Genomic DNA, 22306 nt, shown 5'->3' on the forward strand with positions numbered 1-22306 from the left:
TTAAAAGTGTAACATAAAATATAAAAAAAAGCCGACTGCGTTAAATAAAGACCGAAAAGAAAAACTAGACTAGAAGTTCATATTTCGGCTTTAACAGTTTTAGAGTTTATTTAACGCAGTCGGGTTTCAAACAAATCGTGTTGTTGATATGAAGAAGTAGACTGACCAAAAATTTAAAACTATTGAACTATTTAATACGTGAATAAAAAGGGATTTAGTTCAGCACTGACTTAACACATAAATAAATGTATCAGCTATAAAACACGAGATATAACGTCATATCGGTTATAACAATCAATATTTACTGTGACTTATAAGCCGAAATATCGCATATAAGGACCAATGAATGCGCATATTTACTTTTACAATAAATATACATACTTTGTGAGTTAAACTTTTTTTTTTGATTCTTATTAACACTATTTTGGACATCAGTAACTCAAATACCGATAAGAACGACCAATTTCCATTGAAATTATAGAGGAATAGCGACCGGCATGTATTGTCATCTCATTCTCTCAATTCGATTTTGACTGTATATTGATTAAGCTGTTAGCGTAAAACGACTTTCACTGTACAAGTATACACCTCAATCAATATTAATAACATGTTTTAAAGTGCACAATTTTTCTCTATATATAATGAAAAATCTTCAACATTTAATGTATTTCACTCCTAGACTAACCATTTATATTGTGTTCAATACACATACACGTTTACTAGGTATTGACTTCAAGTACCTAAAAGTATTTCAACGGTATTACCTTTCATTATACCGTCGATTTATGAAGCAAAAAAAATTTAAAGCAGTTCTTTTAGATATGCCTGGAAAAAAATTACAGATTTAATGAGCCCTTTTCCCATTTAAATTCCCAGTATTTATTCTAATAAATTAAAAAAGGTGGTGTAGACTCTATAGGTATACTTGTCTGTGGATTGTCTATCGGCCCTTAACGATTAGATTATGCTTTTCGAAATCTCTCCAAAATCGAACAGAAAATCCGTTCGTACACAATTCTAGGGCATATCACAGAAATAAAACTCTCGCAATTTATGGTATTATTATAAACTACAAGAATATCTAAATATTTTTTATAGTTTTTTATCACAGTCTCTAGATTTCTTGATAAAGAAATATCCAATTGAAGAAAGAAATATCCAATTAAAAAAAAGTTTTATTGAAATCCCTAGTATTATTGAATCCTTCAATGACTCCTTAAAGCCATAGTTTGTTGCTCAAAAACAAATCATTATCAACGTATGTTCATAAAAATTTTTACTTCTTCTTTGACGAATTCTAGTACTTTAGAATTTTCGTACTCCTTATGATGTATATTTTCTGTACATAAGCAGAAACAAAACCCTTTTATTTGTTTGATTTTCACTTCACAAGAGCTGTATTATCAGTCTATGGTTTTTCAAGACCACGCAAATAAACAAATATTTATGAAGTGGTTCAGAACAACAGTATTATTACATAATAATATCTAATACACCATCAAAAAACTTTCTTTTTTTTCTGTATGTTCCTCTACAACACTTGATTGCATTGTATCAGAAAGAAAAAAACCTATATCAACACTTCACCACACACACACACACACACACAACACCAGCTAATGTACATTTAAGTGGGGATCTTCTTCAAGATGAAATATACCACGTGACAATATTACGCAATGAAGTTATGCCATCATCTTCAATGATATAGAGTTTGGTGTATATTATTAGTAAGTGTATAATGTACAATATATTTACTCCGGCTGTTGTGAAGCAAAAAACGAAGAAAATTAGTACAGAGGTGTACCTACAAAGAAAGTTACTTTTAAAAATAAGCTACTCTCCACACGGGAAATCAATGGTTTATTCAACTGTTTATAAATACTGAATTAAATTGATATTTATGACATGTTTCGATTGATTTGATCATAATCAGACCAACTTTTCTACTTAATACAAAAGGTAGATAAATGTTAAATTTCTTGATTGATAATATCTCAGTTAGAAAACTGCATGAACGTTAAATTTATTCATTGTAACTTCTCAACCACAAATTTAGCCGAAGTAAAGCACTCACTACCACACTGAACACTCTCTTACTTAGCTGGTATCTCATTGCAATGGCTAGGAAACTATGCCATTGATCTTGTGTGTACCAAGTGCAATTGGTACTGTAATGAAAAATATTAATACAGTTTTTAGTCTAGGCTACAAGGAAGTAACGGGTGTACAATCTGACACAGCGGGTGCACGGGTGATCGCTACCCAATAAGAGAAGTCGTTCTCCAGCCGAAAAATATATTATAGAAACAGCGCTTTGGGATGTTTCCATACGGAAATAAAGCCGGCTTTGTAGAGTAGGAATTTTTGTCAAACATCAAGAACAGAATGAAATAAGACTATCTCGCTTCTATTCTTCTCGTGGCAACACTAGTGTGCCGAGAGGGAATTTTTTTCTAAACTGAACTTCTAAAGTATGTACAAGATTATTCTTAAATTTCTGTGACAATTACAATTTAGTTTATTGAGGAAATAAGTCCGGTCCATATTAAAACATCACTACCACGAGTATTGCCTTACACTCGTTTGCGTTTAAAAACATTGTGTGGCGTGGAAGCTTTTCGTTCTTATCGCATCGCACATCGTTCACCAAAGTGAACTCTACTAAAAACAAACGTGGTAAGAATGACCAAAATTGTAAGTAAGTAAGGAAAAAAAAGCAGTACCTCCAACCTAACACCCGTCGTAGCTCTAATAACAACACATAGCGTTGTTTTGTTGCATTTATAAAGTATCAATATTCCAGACGACAATGCACACTTTAATACTAATAATGATACCGTATATCGTATCTAATAAAAATGGTTATAAACAAGGTAATATGGACGCTATCATTTCAAAATTAAGTTGGATTGAAATTCGATCTTTCCAGACTTCCAAAAAATGTTACAACGAAAAAAAGATCCCAATCCAATCTTTCGAAAAAAATCAGAACTCAAATTAATTACAAATTGTCACAAGATCAAAAAGACCCACAAACTCGATTATTTTAAAGAGAGCTATATTTATCTAACCAGCTCTTGTCTTGTTGACCTGTTATTAATATTCTAACATTAATCGCTCCACTGTGATCCATATTTATCTGATCAACCCTTTTACTATATTTTTTCGGAAATTTTTCCCTAGGAATATGTACAGCATTAATGACAACTTTTCGGTTGGAACACTTTCTTCAAGATAACAAAATCATCATTGATGAATAAATGTAAACAAATTTTTACAAACAAGAGAACATTTCTTACAATAGTTTAGAAGCGCTAAAAACGAGAAATTGATCCCTTCAATTTTTCAACATTACAGTAGAACGCCGATTAACCGAATCGCCAATAATCCGAATCAGCTTCAATGTCGAGGCAACTTCCTCTGATCGAAAAGTTCTAGTGAGCGCACGGGGTTTCGTATATTATCTACCGCAGCGCTTATGCTCTCTCGCTTTATCGCACTACGTACATACGTAATTCCTTGTATCTTACTGTTCTTATTTTGTTTTTTTTAGCTACTACATATGTACATATGTATTACCAGTCTATTATCCAAATTTTCGATTATCTGAATCGACCCCGGTCCCAATTAATTCGGATAGTCGGCGTTCTGCTGTATTAACAAAAATCAATTTTAACGGAGAAAAAAAAAATTCAAAATTTCTTATTCAGAATCATGAAAATAACCAAATTTATCCGATTACATACATTTTATTCTCCTTTTTACGATATGACTCAAAATCGCATTTGATAGCAAAAATGTTCCCAGAATCGATTTCAGCGGTAAAATTCTATCCAAATGCACTGCAAAATGACAGCATCCATACCACCTAATCTATATCTAATAAAAATGGTAAAAGCAAGCTACAAACTTATCCCTATATTACATGACAATATGTTCTTATAGTACTTATTGTATATATTTTCGAAAAATTAACATAATATACATAACTCGATAAAATTAGTGAGAAAGAAATTTTTCTTTAAATATAATAAAGCTATTTTTTTATCCAAATTCTACTGTCTTGTATTCTTTCGAATACTTTTTTTTTTATTGTAATTTATATTATCTCGAAATTCAAACGATATTTTATGTTAACATGCACTGAGCTGAAGGTACATCCTGAATTGTTAATGTACTTCATCTTAATTGCTGTATCAATATATTCGATTTCGTTGCATACTTACAACGTCGTCAATTTTACCACTAAAATTAGACTATAGATAAGCAATGCATCTAAGTAAGAGGTATTATAGGTGTTATATGAAATTGCAAAAGTGACTTGTCGTGGCTTTTCTGTTGTAGTTCATCTATTCAACTAAGAAACAACCACTCTCCAAGCGTCTTGCAACTATCTCAACGCATAACGAAGCTTCAACACATGTATATAATACCTCTCACTTAGATGCATTTCTTAACGCATGTATTCTGTCATACTCGTGATATTTATATGCCTAGATTTAAATCGAACATTCTGTATAGCTTGTGTAGAAAAAGATGCGTCGTAGGGCAGTCAATGTAAAATATTACTATTAACTTGTCAGAACTCCCGTTATGACCATTTGACTTACGCTCGATTTAAAACATAAAAAATTTATATTTTTCAAACGGTACATTTTTTTGAAATTTTTACTATCTTCATATATTTTTTTCTATTTTCGAATAATGAATTATGAAAGTACTGTAGTACTGGCGTAGTACTGGCCGTCTATGAGATGGCAATTATATGAGCTTGGTAACTAGAAGACAGGTGACGTACACACTGGTTTTTTTATATAGTGAAAAATAACATTTTCTTAACCCCCGGCTAAAAAGAGAGGTGTTATAAATTCAAACGTGACTGTATAATAGTGTATCTGTGTGTTTGTCTGTAGCATCGTAGCTCATTAACGGATGAACCAATTTTGATTTTGTTTGATTGTTTGTTTGAATGGTAATTTGTTCGAGAGTGTTATGTTTCAAGTGCGAGTTAAGGGTTCCGTATTCGATAGAATCTAGAAAAGAAGTGCTTTTCAAAAGAAGTGCTTGTCTAAAGGATACTCTCCATCAAATGATCTTTCAAAAAAAAAGAAAAATCAATATTAATTCATCCGCAGCAATAGTTGCAGCAATGCCACAAACTAAGCGATCATGCCTGATTTTTTTGGTATCGGAGCGCCAAAACGTGTGAGTGTGATTTGAGAGTTCCGTACCTGATCCAATTAGACTAGAGGCAATGATAGTTAAAGAACTCAGTAGATTTTCTTGAAACATAGCTAATAAGACGCGATTAAATTATCTTTAAAAAAACATGAAAATCGGTTCATCCTTTTAGGAGTAACGAATCCACAAACGAATCGATCAGACCTTATTTTATGTCGGGAATTTCTTAACATTGTATGTTCCTTAGGGTGAATTGCAAAGATTACATGTTGAAGAGAGCTACGTCTGGTTCACTAGTAAGAGGGTGATTCTAATTTAAAAAGCTACCCTTTGCGCTTAGAACTTCAGTGGATGATCTAAAATTTTCAAAATTGACTATTGGTTGAAGAATAGGATAAAGATTTTGGATTACTATATTGATATTTTTCAAATGTATTATTCTCTACCACCATAATAAGAGTTATAATAAATTTAATTCGCAGAACAAGATAGATTATTGTTTCTTGTATTTTTAATTGTTCGTGTTGCTCTAGCCTTTAAGTCTGTATTTATTAGTTAAGTAAGGGCAGGAAAAAAGCGGAAAAAGTTTTTTCATTCAATATTTGTATCGAAAAAAATTAAAATGATTGCCTTATTAACTACAGTTTATTATCCAGAAAAATCGATAGAGCAGACAGAATTCAATAATACTATAATTTAATGATTATAATTCGCTTTATGACTTTGTTTTTCTTTGGATGAATGATGAATGATGACAATATATAAACTAAACAGGAGAGAAATCAGAGTACGTGACAATATCCTTAAGTCAGTCACTTATTTAGTTAGTGAGTACTTTTTTCCTATTTTTATTGAACAAATCTGTTTTCTTGAAACAATCTAGTTATTTATGATTTAGTTTTTTTTTTTAAAGAAAATAAAAATAACAAGAGGGTTTGAAGAAAAACATAAAGTGAGCAAACAATATATTTAGTTTTAAATGCATTGAATAAAGAAAAAATATATCAAACATGTATAATATATATGTGTAATGTTATACAGTTTATTGGATGTTACCCAGTTTTGTTCCCAGCGGAGCAATTTGTAAAACCTCGATTGCTTGTTGTTGTGGCAGTAAACACTCACTCACACAAATGCTCTATATTATTCCCTAAACTGTAGTCCCTAAATATCATATTTTTACTATTACCAATATATTATTATTTTTATTATTATTATTATCACTTATTGGCAATTTTTATTACAATATTAATAATGCGCGTGTTTATTATTACTTTTATCAATTATTTTCTAAAGAAAAGTAGCTGTAAATATTTGTAAACGATAATTAAAATAGAAATTTATGGCTATTACACGATAAGAAATGCATGGCGTTTACTACAATGCTGCAGCATTGAATAAGGCTTCACCAGAAGTATTGTGGGTATCGCCAACGTTCACACCGATACTGATATTCGATACTGATGTTGGCTGTTGCTTCTTGATTGAAAACGGTTTGGATTGGCAAGAAATTTCTTACACGGTAAGAAATTTATTGCATCACGAAGCAACAGCCAACAAAATTCCTTTTGTGGTCAAATAGTCAATTTTATCGTTTGACATTCTCTAAAATGCACAAAAAATCTCAGAAAATACGACTTGGAAATTTAACACTATGGAAAGTGGAAGCTTTTTCACTGTCTCAATGATTATTTTCTTTTCACACTTTACAAACTTATTCCACTTCTCAAATCATACCGAACCAAATCATTTAACGGAAATTGAGTTATTGCTTCATTATTTCTATATCCGAAGCGCAGCAGAATAGCAGCTGACTAAAAACTATGAACTATTAAATGTTTAATACGAATGCTGTATCAAAATCACTTATATGGTGAATTCTCTAAAAGTTCTTTGAAAATGTTTATGCCATTTAACAAAATTCTGGCATTCCAACCAACGCTGGGAAATATAATTTTTTTGGTTGAAATATCGGTTTTCAGACCAACAAAAACTTTTTAAATCCTTTTTTAGGATGTTAGGATGTAATAATTTTTTCCGTTTCTCAGATATATTTATTAAAATTTACATACCGTCGCACAAAAGTGGAGGTAATTTTAAATTAGAGCTCACTGGAATGTCAAAATTGTGCTTTACGTCACAATATCTTATTCAAAGTGTGATTTTCTATCCTTATATATTATAAATGTGAATGTAAGCATGTTTGTTACGCTTTCACGCTTAAACTAGCGAATTTTATTTTTTAAGATACATTTACAATCAATAATCGAACAAAACCAACAGAGTTAGAAATCGTAAAAATCTGAAAGGCATATATTATTTCAACAAAATAAAATTGAAATCTTTTGATGGGCTACATAAATAAAATAGATTTTATTATATTATTTATTTGTGAATCAGCAAAAAAAAAACGTGGAACGAGTATTCAGCTAAGAGATTGTGTTCGATTCCAATGCACAGAGTGTTTGAGAAAAATATTGCAAATAAAATTATAAACAAAACACACTAAAAAAATGAAAATATACACAAAAATTCGTTTTGAAGATATTCTTAAATTAGTATTCGATATATTTTCATTAAAAAAGTTGTTATAAGGCTATTCTTGCCTCAGAGGTGACTAAACGAATTATATAAGTTTGACCTAGAATGTGGAAAAGTTTCTGAGCTTTTTGAATGAACTATATGCTTTAATCTAGCATTGGCATAAGGTTTTGAGATGATAAAAGCCTTGATATAAGGACCTGATTACCTTGGAAAATGTGATAAATTTCAGTGTCTAGGCTATCTACGTAGAAAGCTCGGAAGAAATTTTCAGCATCCTCCGTAGCAGAAGCGAGGAAAATCTATAAATATCTTTCAGTCTATTGTATGCGAAACAATTTACAAGCACCGTAAAAGAAAACCTTGAAATTTGTGTCCTTAATAAAATGAGTTTCAAAAAGGTGTTCTGCATGGCCTTATGTCACTATTTTTGAATCCTGATAAATTATTTGTATTTACAGCCAGAACCGATAATATAATAGCATCGTCTAATAGCACATATTAATATCGGTTATAACAACATATCAGCTATGGCAACCAATATTAATTAGAATTATAGGCCGACATATTGGTTATAATGATCAATGTCCTTCAAAACAACATAATAAACTTTATTTTTAGCCTTAATTCCTTTATACTTAGACACTATTAACGCATATATCGGTTATAGTGAAGAATTTTCATTGGAATTACTTAGCACTGACGACCAATGAACGCATGCATAAAAATGTAAAAATAACGACTATCGGTTATGGCTAATATAATTTATTTTTTCACGCTATCATCGTTAAAATCGATTTTCATTCTAATTGAATTTTGTGAACTTTTAAAATATTTGCATCACTTTCGCGGTCATTCTATATAAAGAATAATATGTAATAATATAAGATGGGTATGAGAAGTAATGATATAAATCCTGGATTACGTTTATACTGTTATCAGTTGCAACCAGCGAACAGTAAAGAATATCACAAGGGGTATATTATTGTATTATTATATTACTGTATATGTTGTTAGTTTCACATATACATACATGATACTCTGGGTAAGTAGATACATCGTGAATCTACATCATGTTTACGTGAAATACCAAAAAAACATAATATTACCTTCACACGTCTTACGATCCAGATATGTTGGTTACCGTAATAAGTATTACTTAGAAAAAGAGAAACAAATTGAAGAAATAGGTCTGCAACCAGGTGTAATATTTGACAGTCGTTTCAAAAATAGCTGCAAATCTCAGATACAGTTAACAAATTCAGTCTATTATCTTTTCTGGGCTTATATTCACAATTTTATATTGAACACAAATTCTTGAAGGGATTTGTTGAAGAAAAAATATAGTTATAGAATTAAATTATTGCCTAAATGTGGTAGTAGAATTATAATTAATGGGTCATTATCCTCCTTAAGTCCCCGCAGAAAGTCAGTAGGGCTTCAGGTATAGCTCATATATAGTCTCAAAAAAACATCCTCGTTTAGCTGGAGCTTGTTGAAAATGAAATAAAATACGTGTGGTTAAAAAATAAAAAATACCGAAAATGTACGTTTGGATGCTTTTAAGGTCTCATAATTCAAATATGATAATCCGATAAGCTTTAGAAAGGCTTTTAAATTATTGATCCCCGCAAATTATATGATTGTTCAAAGATAGTTTTATTCAATAAATCAATAAATATTTGTTTGCCTTGATTTTGGAAATGATGTTATTTATAAAAGAATTGCTTAAAAAATACCGTAACTTATTATTCAAAAACAAAATATTCGTATAAGGTAAAAGTAAAGCGCGGAAAATGCGCCCGTCGTTAGTTTGACGACGGTAGCCATTTATATAGCGAATGAAGTAGATGGTTACTTTCTTCTGCAGGGCTACAATATTCTGTATGTTACGTATACAATATTAAAATTGATTCGTGGATATGTGAACTTAAATTTTTTCATCGAAGCAGATTAAGTACAGACTCTAACTGACGGCGGTAAAACTATAGTGATTCAAGCATAATTTTTCTTAAAATAAAGTTTTTAGCATGACACGAAAAATACTCTAAGAGTTTTTTGTGCCATTTGTTATTTTTCTGAGGAATTCCAGCCTCTGAAAGTTTCCTCCTTTCTTCATGAAGAATCAACAATAAAATCATTAATTGATTTTCTTGACACATTTTCTTTATTTTCTCACAAATTCAAAAGTGTTACTTGGATCACTTTGGTTTTACCGTGTCCAACCAACAATGTTCATTATAAGAATCTGTGAAAACTGAAGAATAATTATGAGCCATGTTAACTAAATTAGATATGAATGTTTTCATGGTAATTGAGGTATCCAATATGTATTAAATTTTAGTCGTTAAGAAAAATACCGTCAGTGGGCTCATTTTCTGTACTTGGTTTTCCCAACTCTTCCACCAATTTTCCATAAAATCGTATAGTGGTAGGTGAGATGTTTATGAGTTAAACAACGGAAAACAAATCAATCCGTACATATAAGCTCACAAATTACTTTCTCTTAAAAACTTGTTTAACTTAATTTGAATTTCATTTACTACTAGCAGTTATCCGCCCGTGTTTCCCTCGTCAACTTTTAAAACAAAGACTACCACATTGCAGACTATACTTCGCTTGCCTCATTTATCTCTCCTTTAGTTCACAATTTTAATGGGTTTTAATTTTAATTAGTGTGGAACTCTTATCTTTTTGAAAATAAAATACAGTTCATTTTACTTGCTAATCATATAATAATGAACTTTTTTTTATCGATCACGTAGTGGATTCAAAAATGTCGAATTTAATCAATTCAATCGGGCGTAATTTTAGAGATATCGTAAGAATATTGTTTTTATCGTTTTAGAGATATCGTAAGGATATTTTCAGTTTTAATTCCGCGACATAACAAATATGCAAGCAAAATCAGAAAAATTTAAGAGCTTCTAACCAAAAAATAAAATAAGAAGCTTCAATGCTCATTTTTCATGGAATGTAAGCTAATGAACATTTTTAAGTATGACATTTTTGTAGTCTCTTTGATTACAAAAATATAATGCCAAGCAGATTGTGAAATTATTATGGTAAATGCTCAAATATAATTTTAAAAAGTGGTTTTCATTAATTTTCAGTTCTACAAAAACCCATTTTTGTTTATTTAAATGATTAATTTTGGAGAATATTTCAAAAATATAGATATTCGTAAACATTTTTTCACTTAATTCACAATTTTTACATAAAAGAAGAAAATTTTGTCTGAAAATTTAGACTGAACGTCATTGGACATGCGATTAAATTAGTAAATAAAAACACTTACCTAGTGGTTAATTTGTAATATTGTTCCTGTATTTTGTATGTTAGCCCGGCGATGGCTTCAAGTATGGCTGCCATTTTTTAATACTGTACGGTTCCGTATAACAACAACACTGATTATGTACGAATTTTCAACTTAACATTCATTTTTGGTCCCCAGACTAAAACAAATAAACACATTATCAAACAAAGGGCATCTTTCATTTTAATACCAATAAAAATATACTTTTCAAAATTAAAAAAAAATGCAAAATTAAAATTTAAAAAAATCTTTTTACAAATGATTTTTAATAAAAATTTTTCGAAATTTTAACTTACCAGTAAAACGGCACAGCAGCTCAAATGCTGTACACAGCTGTATGTTCTAGCTGCTGGAGTTACGTTGCCGGAGCGGTCCGGGGACATATGACGGCGGGCGGTGGTGGTTTTCCAAGTTTTCCAACCCCCACCATCATTTTCACATCGAAATAGATTCGATGATGACGTCATCGCCAGCATAGCAATATATATATCGTCGCAATGGAATATTCCCTTCGTATTGGCCGTAATAAACAGTTGCAATGCAGTAATACAAACCCAATGTTGATAATATCAACCAATAGAAATTATATGTGGGCGTTATATACGTCACATAGAATATACTTTTATATAATATGAAATTATGTATATATATATATATATACAATATTGTTTTAATGCTTACAAAAAACTACCCCGAGTTGAGAGAGGTACTGAGTATTATAAAATTTACAATCTAGGACAAGTAAATATATATATATATATATATATTATTACAAAAATTTTATTTCAAAAAATCCCTTTACAAACAATTTTATTCATATACGAGACTGGAAACTAGTTGAAAACGATTTTCTGACCTCCAAAATATTCGTACTTCCCAGGAAAATGTGTTGTGGTTATTCACACTTTTTGACGTCGGATAGAGCCCTTATAATAGTTTTGGTCACGTAGAGAGAACTTCTAATTATAGAGGATACCAGAATCACAATTTATAATTATTTTCTAATATATCTTAAAATTAATACAATCGTCTTATAGACGCAGCATTGACGGATCATGCTATGACAGAAATTGATGGATGTTTGCATAATTGAGAAATGCAAAAAAATATAGACTGCTAATCCAACTGTTTAAATACCGGTTAGTTGTTTAACGAAACATTTCCGTTATGCAAAAAAGTGTGTCAAAATCAATATTATATTTCTCAATTTCGAGACGAACTCGAGTAATAAGAGCTAAATAGAACTTACTATTATATCCCAAAGTTTTAGAACTTTCCATCGTTCAAAACTCGAGATAATTATGCCTACGTTTTCCCAATTTTGACCAATTTACGTCGAAATTAATAGATCACAAACGAAAATTAATATCTGAAAGTTTTTTCAATGTTATTCTAAAGACATTCCTTTCAATTCTGCACTTATTTAAGCAGATCTACTTGGTAATTAAACAAATATTCGTCATCAGACAGAGATCATCAAACGTCGAATATTATAGAAATTTTGTTAATGGTATGGAACACATACAAATATATATTATTTTATTATATTAGTAAAAATGTATATCATCACAGACCAAACAGACAACCAAATACAACCAGCACTGGCAATGAATGTGAAAAAACAGCAGCCATTTTGAAAATTAACGGAAATAATCGTAACAGATCTCATTAAACGATTATAATATGTATTACATAAGTTGTTTTATTTTATTTTTTTCAAATTTAAATATTTAGGTAGTTTATGTTATAGAAATAAGGATTCAATTATTGCTCACGTTAAAATTTTTTTAGAGGCTGTCATTTTTTGCTTCATGATAGAATTCATGTTCAAAAAAATAACGTCAATGTGTTTTCTTAATTGCAAAACATTTTTTTTGCCCGATATGTCTTTCATAGATGACCCGTTTAGAATATTTTAAAATGTTAATACTTTAAAATATTTATTACCCTATATAAAACAAAATTACCCTATAAACAAAGTATCAAGTTCCAAGTGAAATTTAAAAAACCCCCAGCAAATGCGATTTATTCCTTGTAAACCGATTTTTGTAAAGTTAGCTATAAAATGTTCTAAATCAAGTCGGTTCGACCGTTTAGGGACTACGATGTCACTTAGAAACACACAAACGCACAGATAGACACTTTAAACTTACAACCCTCCTTTCTTAATCAGTATCAAATTGATGGTCTAGGACATCAGATGAGATGAAATGGATAATTAGAGAGCTATCATTTTTTGGGACAAATTTTTGGAATTATTTTAACTGAAATTGAAATATTTGAGTTAAAATTGTTCTTTTGAATTATTGTTTTGAATTACCTAATTATTTTACTACTTTTGAATTACTAATTATTTGAATTAACTAATAATTCTCAAAAAGTAAAAACATCATATTTCCCACTTCAACTTTTTTTTTTTTAGATTCGCGCTTGTATAATGACTGTACAATTTTATTTAAAATGATCTATTGGAGATGATTTTCAATTAAAACTAAAAAAATAATTTATGTTAAATTATTTAAATCGATATTTAATTATTAATTGACCTTGTCAAAAAATTATATTATTCAAATATCATAATCCATCGCAAAATAATACTAGCCAAAAAAAATTACATATATACACAAGAAATATAATAAATAGGCGAAATTGGGTAATTCAACTTTATTTTCCTTCTCGGCCTCTTCTTCTTTGGTAGTATTGTTTCCGTTTGCTTATGAGCGCCCGGAAACCAGGTTAGGTTAGGTTATATTGGCTGTCCACGAAGGTCACACTTAGGCTATAGAGCCAATTGTGACACCATATATGTGTTTTACCACCTTTCCTCTGATAATTTCATTTATCAGCTCCTCAATTTCAGAGGCTGAGTGCACCTCCTTCATGCATATACCATGCACTACACCAGCCCATCACAACTATTAATTAATTTAAATTTTGTTGCGACGGCGGGAATCGAATCCACTTCCCTAAGCATATAGGGCAACTGAGCTAATAGGGCGACCCGGAAACGAAGTATAGACTATTTTCACAGGCATGAATCCCTGGGAGAGCTCTCCCACGGAAAAAAAACTACCAAATGAGTAATAAAAATATATTTTTGTACATTTAGCAAAACAGATACAAGAGCCTTACTTGTTCCGTATATTTCCTTAACCTAATTATTTAGTGACCAATTATATATTTATAAATCTTGTCAGTGTAGATATCTTATTAGTGTTGCTGCATCAGTTATTAACCCCCGGCTAAAAAAAGGATGTTATTAGTTTAACGTGTCTGTGCATTTGTGTATTTGTGTATTTGTGAATCTGCGTGCCTGTCTATGGCATCGTAGCTTCTAAGCGGATGAACCGATTAGATTAGTGAGAATACAGTTTTGTACCCAAAAACAAATAGAAAAGAAGTAATGCTTTTCTTACGAATGTACAGATTTTTTTGAAATATAGCTTAAAACACTATCGATAAATTACGTTTCAAATAAAGAAAAATACGTTACCACAAACGAATCGATCATACCCGATTTTGTATGACTCAAAGAAATAATTATTTCCTACTTTTTGTATAGAAGAGTCTTTTTTTAAAAGCTGAGTCGAAAGGCGATATATTCTTGTAGCGATAATTAGAGATTTATAGGTGATTAGAAATCAATTTAATTATTTTGTAACCTACTTTTTAGCATAGATATTCTAAGCAGTCATACTTATAGTTCGATACAGACAATTTAAACCATTAAGATGTAGAATTCAAAAATTGTTGATTCATCATATATATTTCACCTACTTTAAACATTACAAATATACACATCTACCCAAATCTCCTCTACAAACAATAAGGGCTACATTAATATGAATGAATATATGTATTATATACTAATTTAACATTATTTAAAAATTTTATAGAAATAATATTAAAATCATGATAGCCTTAGGGTACTAAATGACAAATAATAAATTAAATCTTGAATATATGGGCTAACTAGCTATAAACACAATGGTTTATATATGATTTATTTCTCATTCGCTTTTTATGGTGGAATGTCAAGGTTAAAACCTAAGCTATATAATATTCAATTAAAAAATTAAAGAAACCCCCGACATAAAATCAGATTTCATCGATACGTTTGTGGCATTGTAGCTCCTAAACGGATGAACCGATTTGGCTTCTACTCAGCCATTTGAAAATTAATCTTTCTGGTTGTATCGAAAACGAAACCATAAACTCGTTTTTGAAACATAGCTAAGAAAACTCTCGATTAAATTGTCATTTATAAAAAATCGGGTCTGATTGATACGTTTGTGGTACCGCTGCTCCTAAACGAATGAGCCGATTTTGATTTTCTTTCTTTGTTTGAAAGATTATTTGGGCGATAGTGTTTTGAGCTTTGTTTCAAGAAAACCATCACTTCTTTTCTAGTTGTTATTTGGTACTAAACGCTAATCTCGCACTTGAAACATCAAAATCTATTCATCGGTTTTGAAGCTACGATGTCACAGACAAACATATAGATACAAAAATACACAAATACATAGACACGTCAAACTTATAACACTCCTTCTTTTTATTACTAAATATTCATACGGGGTTTATTACTAAAATAGTTACGTTAGTAAAATAATTTTATAAATATGCAATTGATCACTTAGTAATTAAGTTAAGGAAATATACGGAGCAAGCAAGGCTATTGTATCTGTTTTGGTAAATGTACAAAAATATATTTTTATTACTCATTTGGTAGTTACTAGCCGTGGGAAAGCTCTTTCATGGATTCATATCCGTGAAAATAGTCTATACTCGGTGTCCAGGCGCACATAAGCAAACGGAAATAATACTAACGTTTAATTTGTAAATTTTTATTTACTTTGCAATGTATGGATGCTATTTGTTCGGGATAAATCTTACAACTGAATTTTAAAACAATTATGGTAAGCCAGTTTATAGAAGAATCATCATTCTTTGCAATTCTAACTTCATAATTGATCAAGTTTCATGGAAACTTTCAATCGTATTTTGAACCCCTTACGGGATAAATTTTAAAAAATACCTTCAATAAGAGAAACGGTGTATGGGTGAGCTTCACCCACTTGTTAAGTAGATGATACAATAAAATTTTTAAATAAGTTTTGACTATTTTTTTTGCCTATTTTTAATTAATTTTAATCAATTTTTTTTTACCATGAAAACAAGCCAAAACCATCATTTTCTTAATTAAATTATCTTTCTCTTGATACCAAATTCGATTGGATAACAGGTCGTTGCACAACTGTTGATACCAAATCAACAGGTGTACGCCAATATAAGCAACTACATCCATCTGTTAACCAATCCAAATTGATATCAGAAAAAAGAAAATTTAATTACGAAAATAATGGTAAAGGCTTGCCTGTAAAACACGCTTCATGGAAAAAATTTGTTAAAATTTATTTCAGTAAAAATAGCCATGAACACTTTTTGTTATAAAAAATTTAACAGGAGTGTTCAAATATCAAACTCGTTAGGGGTCTCTGTAGCCCGGGAGCCCCGTATCATTGATACGACTGATACTACTGATACGGTGGCAGCTACGCCCCTGGCTCAAAGTCAGAGATTTTAAAAATTGGTTGACGATTTGGCTTATCTGAAAACTAAAAGGATACTTTTAAAATAATCATAGAATTTTAAGCACTAATCTGTGAATGTTTAAGTTACTATTATCTATTCAATTATCCTGATTTTAAAGAAATAAAAACAATTGTTGAATAATTTTAGAATTTTGCTTATCTACACAGGGGCTTAGGGATCCTCATGTGCCCAGGACACGGTAATATTATAAGAAATGTTGAAAAATTTACGAGCAAAAAGAAGAAAAAACATCAACAAAGAATGTATGTATACACAGAATTTGTGTGTGCTCAGATTATGGGAGATTTTTTCTTTTTAAAATACCAACTTGGAGACACAAACAACAAAATACGAAGACGATGATGCACCCATAAAGAGTACTTGACAGTTTATAATATGTTGTTAACGTTGTTGTCGATGACTGTGTGTTGTGTTTGCAGACATCGAGACCGGATCTTGTAGGCGGATTTAATTTTGTTTCTTTAGGTATATTAGTTAGTTCACTGTACACACAACAAACTATGTACAATATTCATACATTGAAACTAATTTATATTAATACTTGTATTGTTTAACTTGACAGGATAATTATATAGATGCTTAATTCAAAATATTATTGGATACTTTTTTAAATATTGTTTTTTTTTTATAAACTTCCTCATAGAAAGTTATTGTAGATGCGATAATCAAAATAAAACTAGGCTCGATTTGATTGAAATATATTTAAAAACCTAACCGCTTATTTACACTCTCGGAGGCTATCTTTCCCAAGTAAACTCGCAAAAGTAAGCCGAAGTGAAGCACACACTACCACACTCTTGTCTTACTTCACAGGTATCACTTAATGCTGTGGCTGGCGTCGAAATGCTTAAATTCCCAGATCTTAGGTCTTATGAGGTGGAGAGTGATTTCTCGTTGCCTTACATGTCCTGCTGTGTAAGCGTCTACATATTCTCTAGCATCCTTTGTAGAGAACAGAATCTATTAATTTCGGTTTGTATATTATCATTAAATACAGATAAAAGTAATAATTGAAATGGTAGAAAAAATGATTACCCAAAAACCCCAAAATTAGTGGGTTTCAAAAAAAATTCGATACAAATTGGGTAAAATTAGACTGTGTTATTAATAAATTGATTTTTTGTACTTTATGACGTCATCAAAATTCAAAAAATTTAATTTTGTTGTTTAAATAATTAAGCGTTATTCACTTTGGTACACAAATCCAGATTTTAGCGAAGTTATGCAAGGCGAGATACCACATTCTCGTTCCTCTATCGACTTTGTTCTACTTCGCAAAAGTGTAAAGGAGGCTTAAGTCTAGGTTTCCAAAAAGTTTACGTTAGAAAGTTATGCATCAAAATATGCCTTATTAGCAATGGTCGAGCTGTGTTTTTAAAGATATCATTCGAACCGAAGACCGTCTCAAAATTTTTAAAAAAGAAGCTCATCTTAGTTTCTTTCTCTTAGCCCTTCACAGAGAACGGACTTTTTTTCTGCGAATTTTCCTCCCGGTAAATTGGCCCAAAATCGATATGTCCCCCAAAAATTGAAAAAGTTATTTTTTTTACGAAAATCGATAAGCCATCACTTTGGCAATATAGGAGCAAATTCTATTATTTAGACACTATTTTACTCATATAGTAAGTTCATTATGCCTAAAAAATCTTTATACAAATAATCAGCTTGGATTTTTTTCAATTTTATTTCATGAAATTAAGTACAGTACGAATATATAAAATAGAAATATTATTCAAAAGCAATTTTTTAGAAAATAAATTTGACTAGAATTTATAAATGAATACCTACAATAATTTACTATATCAGAATATTATTGGTCTTACGTCTAAAGATCATGTTAACAAAGGCTTGTTTTAATTTCAAATGTAAATTTCTGAGATGTATTTTAAATATTTTTTATAAGTTATGATGTAATAAAAACCAAATCATACAATTCATTCAGTAAGTTTTTGAATTTATTTGTGGTACCTAATTTTTTAAACATAAATGTTTATTTTGGTTATTATTAAATGCCCACCGTATATTTTTACCATTCACAAGTACGTAAGATATTATGTACAACAACTAAGATATTCTGTTCTGGAAGTTCAAGTGTTATAATAAATTATTAAAATCTTGAAAAATTTTAATATATGTTAATCAATTGATCAACAAGAGATACTGTATATGTTTGGAATACCAGATCAAAATGAATTCGCATCTACTAAAACCAAAAATCCTCCATGCAGTACGTCATCAAGAGATTTTGTTTCAAGCACCCAAACATTCTGCCTACGCTGTTATAACTGCGAGTGCTCTCTTTGGGTGTGATTCCATTTTCTTAAGGCTTCTACATTTCATTATAATATACTTGTTTTGAAACTTTTGAAGCCTGATTATTGTCTTTGAAAATTTGAAATCCCTACCGATTTTTTGTTGAAGGACCTCTTCCACTTTTTGCCATCGTTTATGAAAAATTTAAAGAAGCATGTGACAAAATAGCTAGAAGATCGAATCTACGTAATTTCTCTTTTCATCTATACATCGTACTTCAATTATTCTTTGATAGAATTTCCGAAGGAAATGGCGGTATTGCTTTTGTACTGATGGTGTAATTTTGAAAAAATTAAGTCCGATTTGAATAAAATTTGGTATTTAAAATGTATATATATATATATATATATATATATATATATATATATATATATATGTACATATGTACATTCTCATCTCTATACGTTTATATGTCTGTGAATAAAATTTGGTATCAAGAAGGGGGTTTTGGTATTTGAAAGCTCAAGTTCGTTAATGAGAAAAATCGACCGACAAACAAGGGGTGAGGGTTCTGGAAAGTACAAAATTTTAAATGTCTTGAAAAAAAAAATAAAAAAAATAGCAATATTCCATCCATTTTGTAAAACAATTTAAGAAATAACATAAAATTTTTGAGAACGAATGATCATGATTATATTGCAACTCTTTTGAAGTTATTTTTTCAGAAAACTTCTAAGAATATTGTAAATACATTTTATTTGATATTCTTTACAAAAACTTTATCAATTTAAAGTATTTTATATCAAAATAACTACTCAAGAGAAAATAAATAAATAAAACTATTGAAGGAAATTCATATAAAACTAACATCGGTTTACAAAATTGCAATCGAAAAGTACTTGGAAGGTCACTTGGTGGTAATGTAACGAATAGTAAAACTTGACCAGTCAAATTTATGTACTACAGCCATTAATTAAGCAATTTTCTTATACGCGGAACAAGAATACAAGAATTTAGGAATATTATAATAAATATTTATTATATAAAATGATATGTAAATGATTTCATATGAAACGTTAAGATTCATAACATATAATGTCATAAGAAAAATACAATTTTTTATTCCTACTAAAGTGGTTTTATTCCTATTAGAGCAAATGCTGATGTAAAATATTAGGATTCCGTATGAATAAAAGATCTGTTGTCATATATTTTTGGAAATCAATTATATGTGAAATTGAACTTGACAAAATAGATTATAGTAAATTTGCCGAAAATTTGTGTAATCCTTATCTCGATTGGATAAAAAATTTACAAAATAAGACTCTGATTTTGGATTATTTTTATTTGAAAGGTAATTTGACCGAGAGTGTTCTTAGCTATGTTTAAGAAAATCGGTTCCTACGTTTAGGAGCTAAGATAGCACTGCCAGACACACAGATAGGAATGTCGCTCCTAAATGCATGACGTAATTTTCTTGAAGCATAGGTGTGAACATTCTTGATAAGAGAACCTTTCAAACAAACAAAAAATAAAAATCGGTGCATTCGCTTATGAGTCACGATGCCACAGGCAGACACATAGATACGTTAAACTTAAACACCACTCTTTTATGTCGGGGGTTTAAAAGTATTAAATTGACGAATAGTACCTAACTATCTCAAAATGGAAAACGCTTACAGCTTACACTTAGTAATTTCCAACTAAATTTTTTTGATATGAAAGCTTATCAATAAAAATTGGACCTTTTGAAACCAACTGTGCTCAGAAAAGAAGGTTTTCTTGGCTCAAGAATACGAAAAGGAAGGCATAAACTAAATTTCTTCTCGCTTCAAAAATATTTTTTCTTCCTTTTAAAATGCAAACATAAATTGTTGGTTCTAGAAAAAAACTGTTGTGTTAAAAAATTAGTGCATACTGCATCTCTGGATTTCAAAATCAAAAGCAAACCAGTGAATAATGTCTGATAGTATTCATAGCAATAATATCGAAATAACTAGATCTAAGTAATGAGGAGTTAAATAAGAGGAAAACGCTGTCAAAGTCATTAGTCACCCAAGTCAATTTTTGGAACATTATGACAGGCAAACTGGGAAAGGTATGAGCCAAGTCAACAAGTTACGTTACTATCTTAGTGAAATAAAAGAGGGGGAGTAGCGATGTAAAAACAAAGTTGCATTAATATATAGTCTTATACGCGAAATGAAAATGGATGTAGATTTGCAATAATTGTGGTATACCTTAGTGAACTCTAGGACTTGCGTATAAATCTTTACGACTGAAGGAAGTTTTACGACTTTGAAAGGCTAGACCTATTAAGCTTGACCAATTTACAGCGTGTACTCAGCCTTAGCTTACAATCAAAGGTAACAGTTAACAGTTATTATATTTTCAGATACCTACAGCCAATATTGTTTTTCTGATCAATACAGAATCCTTCAGGTTTCTTTTCAAAGAATATGACAACATCAAAAATAAAGAGTATATTATGAAAATGTCTATTTATAACGTTAACAAAACAGTGTATTCTTATTTAGAACGAAATAAAAATGTTCTGGGTACTTTACTTTTCAGAATTTATATTAACTCTTAAAAAAAAAAAAACTCCCCTAATACTTGTTCGTTTACTTACTTCGCAGATGATTTTCTCCATATCCTTTTTCATTTAAACGTAACTCAAATACAATGAAGAAGCATTTTAAATGTTGTGTGTTTTTTGTGTAAATGCACTCAGTGTAAAAACTTTATTCACAATTAAAGTTTAAAACAGAAATAAACTTATTACATTTAAAAAAAAAATACCTCGAAGTCAGTAAGAGGTAATTTTCTCACACAAAGACTTTTAATTAAAATATAAAAAAGTTTTAATTTTTATAATATATTAGATTTTTAATTTAATTTAAAAAATAAAATTAATTAATCCATTTTTTTTAAATAATTGAAATAATAGAAATGAAAAAAATTTTGTACTTTATTTCTCAAATTGATTATCGCAATGTAAAAGTTCCTTCTGTATCCCGGGAATCCGTACACAAAACCTATTTTGGACTTACTTAAACAATAAATAAAACTATGCTGAAAAAAATATTAGCTCCCTCTATAAAGCCCCATTGATATCTCGAGTGAAAAAATCTCCTGTTAAACATTGTGATAGATCTTCGTCATCCAATAAAACATTTAAAAAATAGAGATAAATTATCTTACAGAAGGTGTTACCGAAGGCATATCATCAGGTCTTTTTTATCATGGCCATGCATGGAAACTCTCAGGATCACCTGACTGGAAAAAAGACTATTTCTCCTCCGATTTTTTCAACCAGTTCCCTAAAAGAATCGCATCAGGATAACCCAATTGAAAAATTTATTTTTCATTGGGTCTCCTGATCATGTCTATGGA

General features: G+C 30.1%; 1 protein-coding gene across 1 annotated transcript in view; it reads right to left on the reverse strand.

Moving 5' to 3' along the window:
* The window catches only part of LOC123296856 (vesicular glutamate transporter 1-like), a 108652-nt gene extending 97248 nt beyond the window's left edge, over nucleotides 1–11404 (reverse strand). Inside the window, exons 1-2 of the mRNA XM_044878533.1 lie at nucleotides 11338–11404; nucleotides 11024–11180 (exon numbers count right to left, since the gene is read on the reverse strand). Coding sequence (XP_044734468.1) covers nucleotides 11024–11097 — 74 coding nt within the window. The 5' untranslated portion in view covers nucleotides 11098–11180; nucleotides 11338–11404. The remainder of the gene's footprint in view (nucleotides 1–11023; nucleotides 11181–11337) is intronic.
* Nucleotides 11405–22306: the final 10902 nt, after the last annotated feature.

Source organism: Chrysoperla carnea, chromosome 3 (genome assembly GCF_905475395.1).
Source record: "Chrysoperla carnea chromosome 3, inChrCarn1.1, whole genome shotgun sequence".
NCBI lineage: Eukaryota > Metazoa > Arthropoda > Insecta > Neuroptera > Chrysopidae > Chrysoperla > Chrysoperla carnea.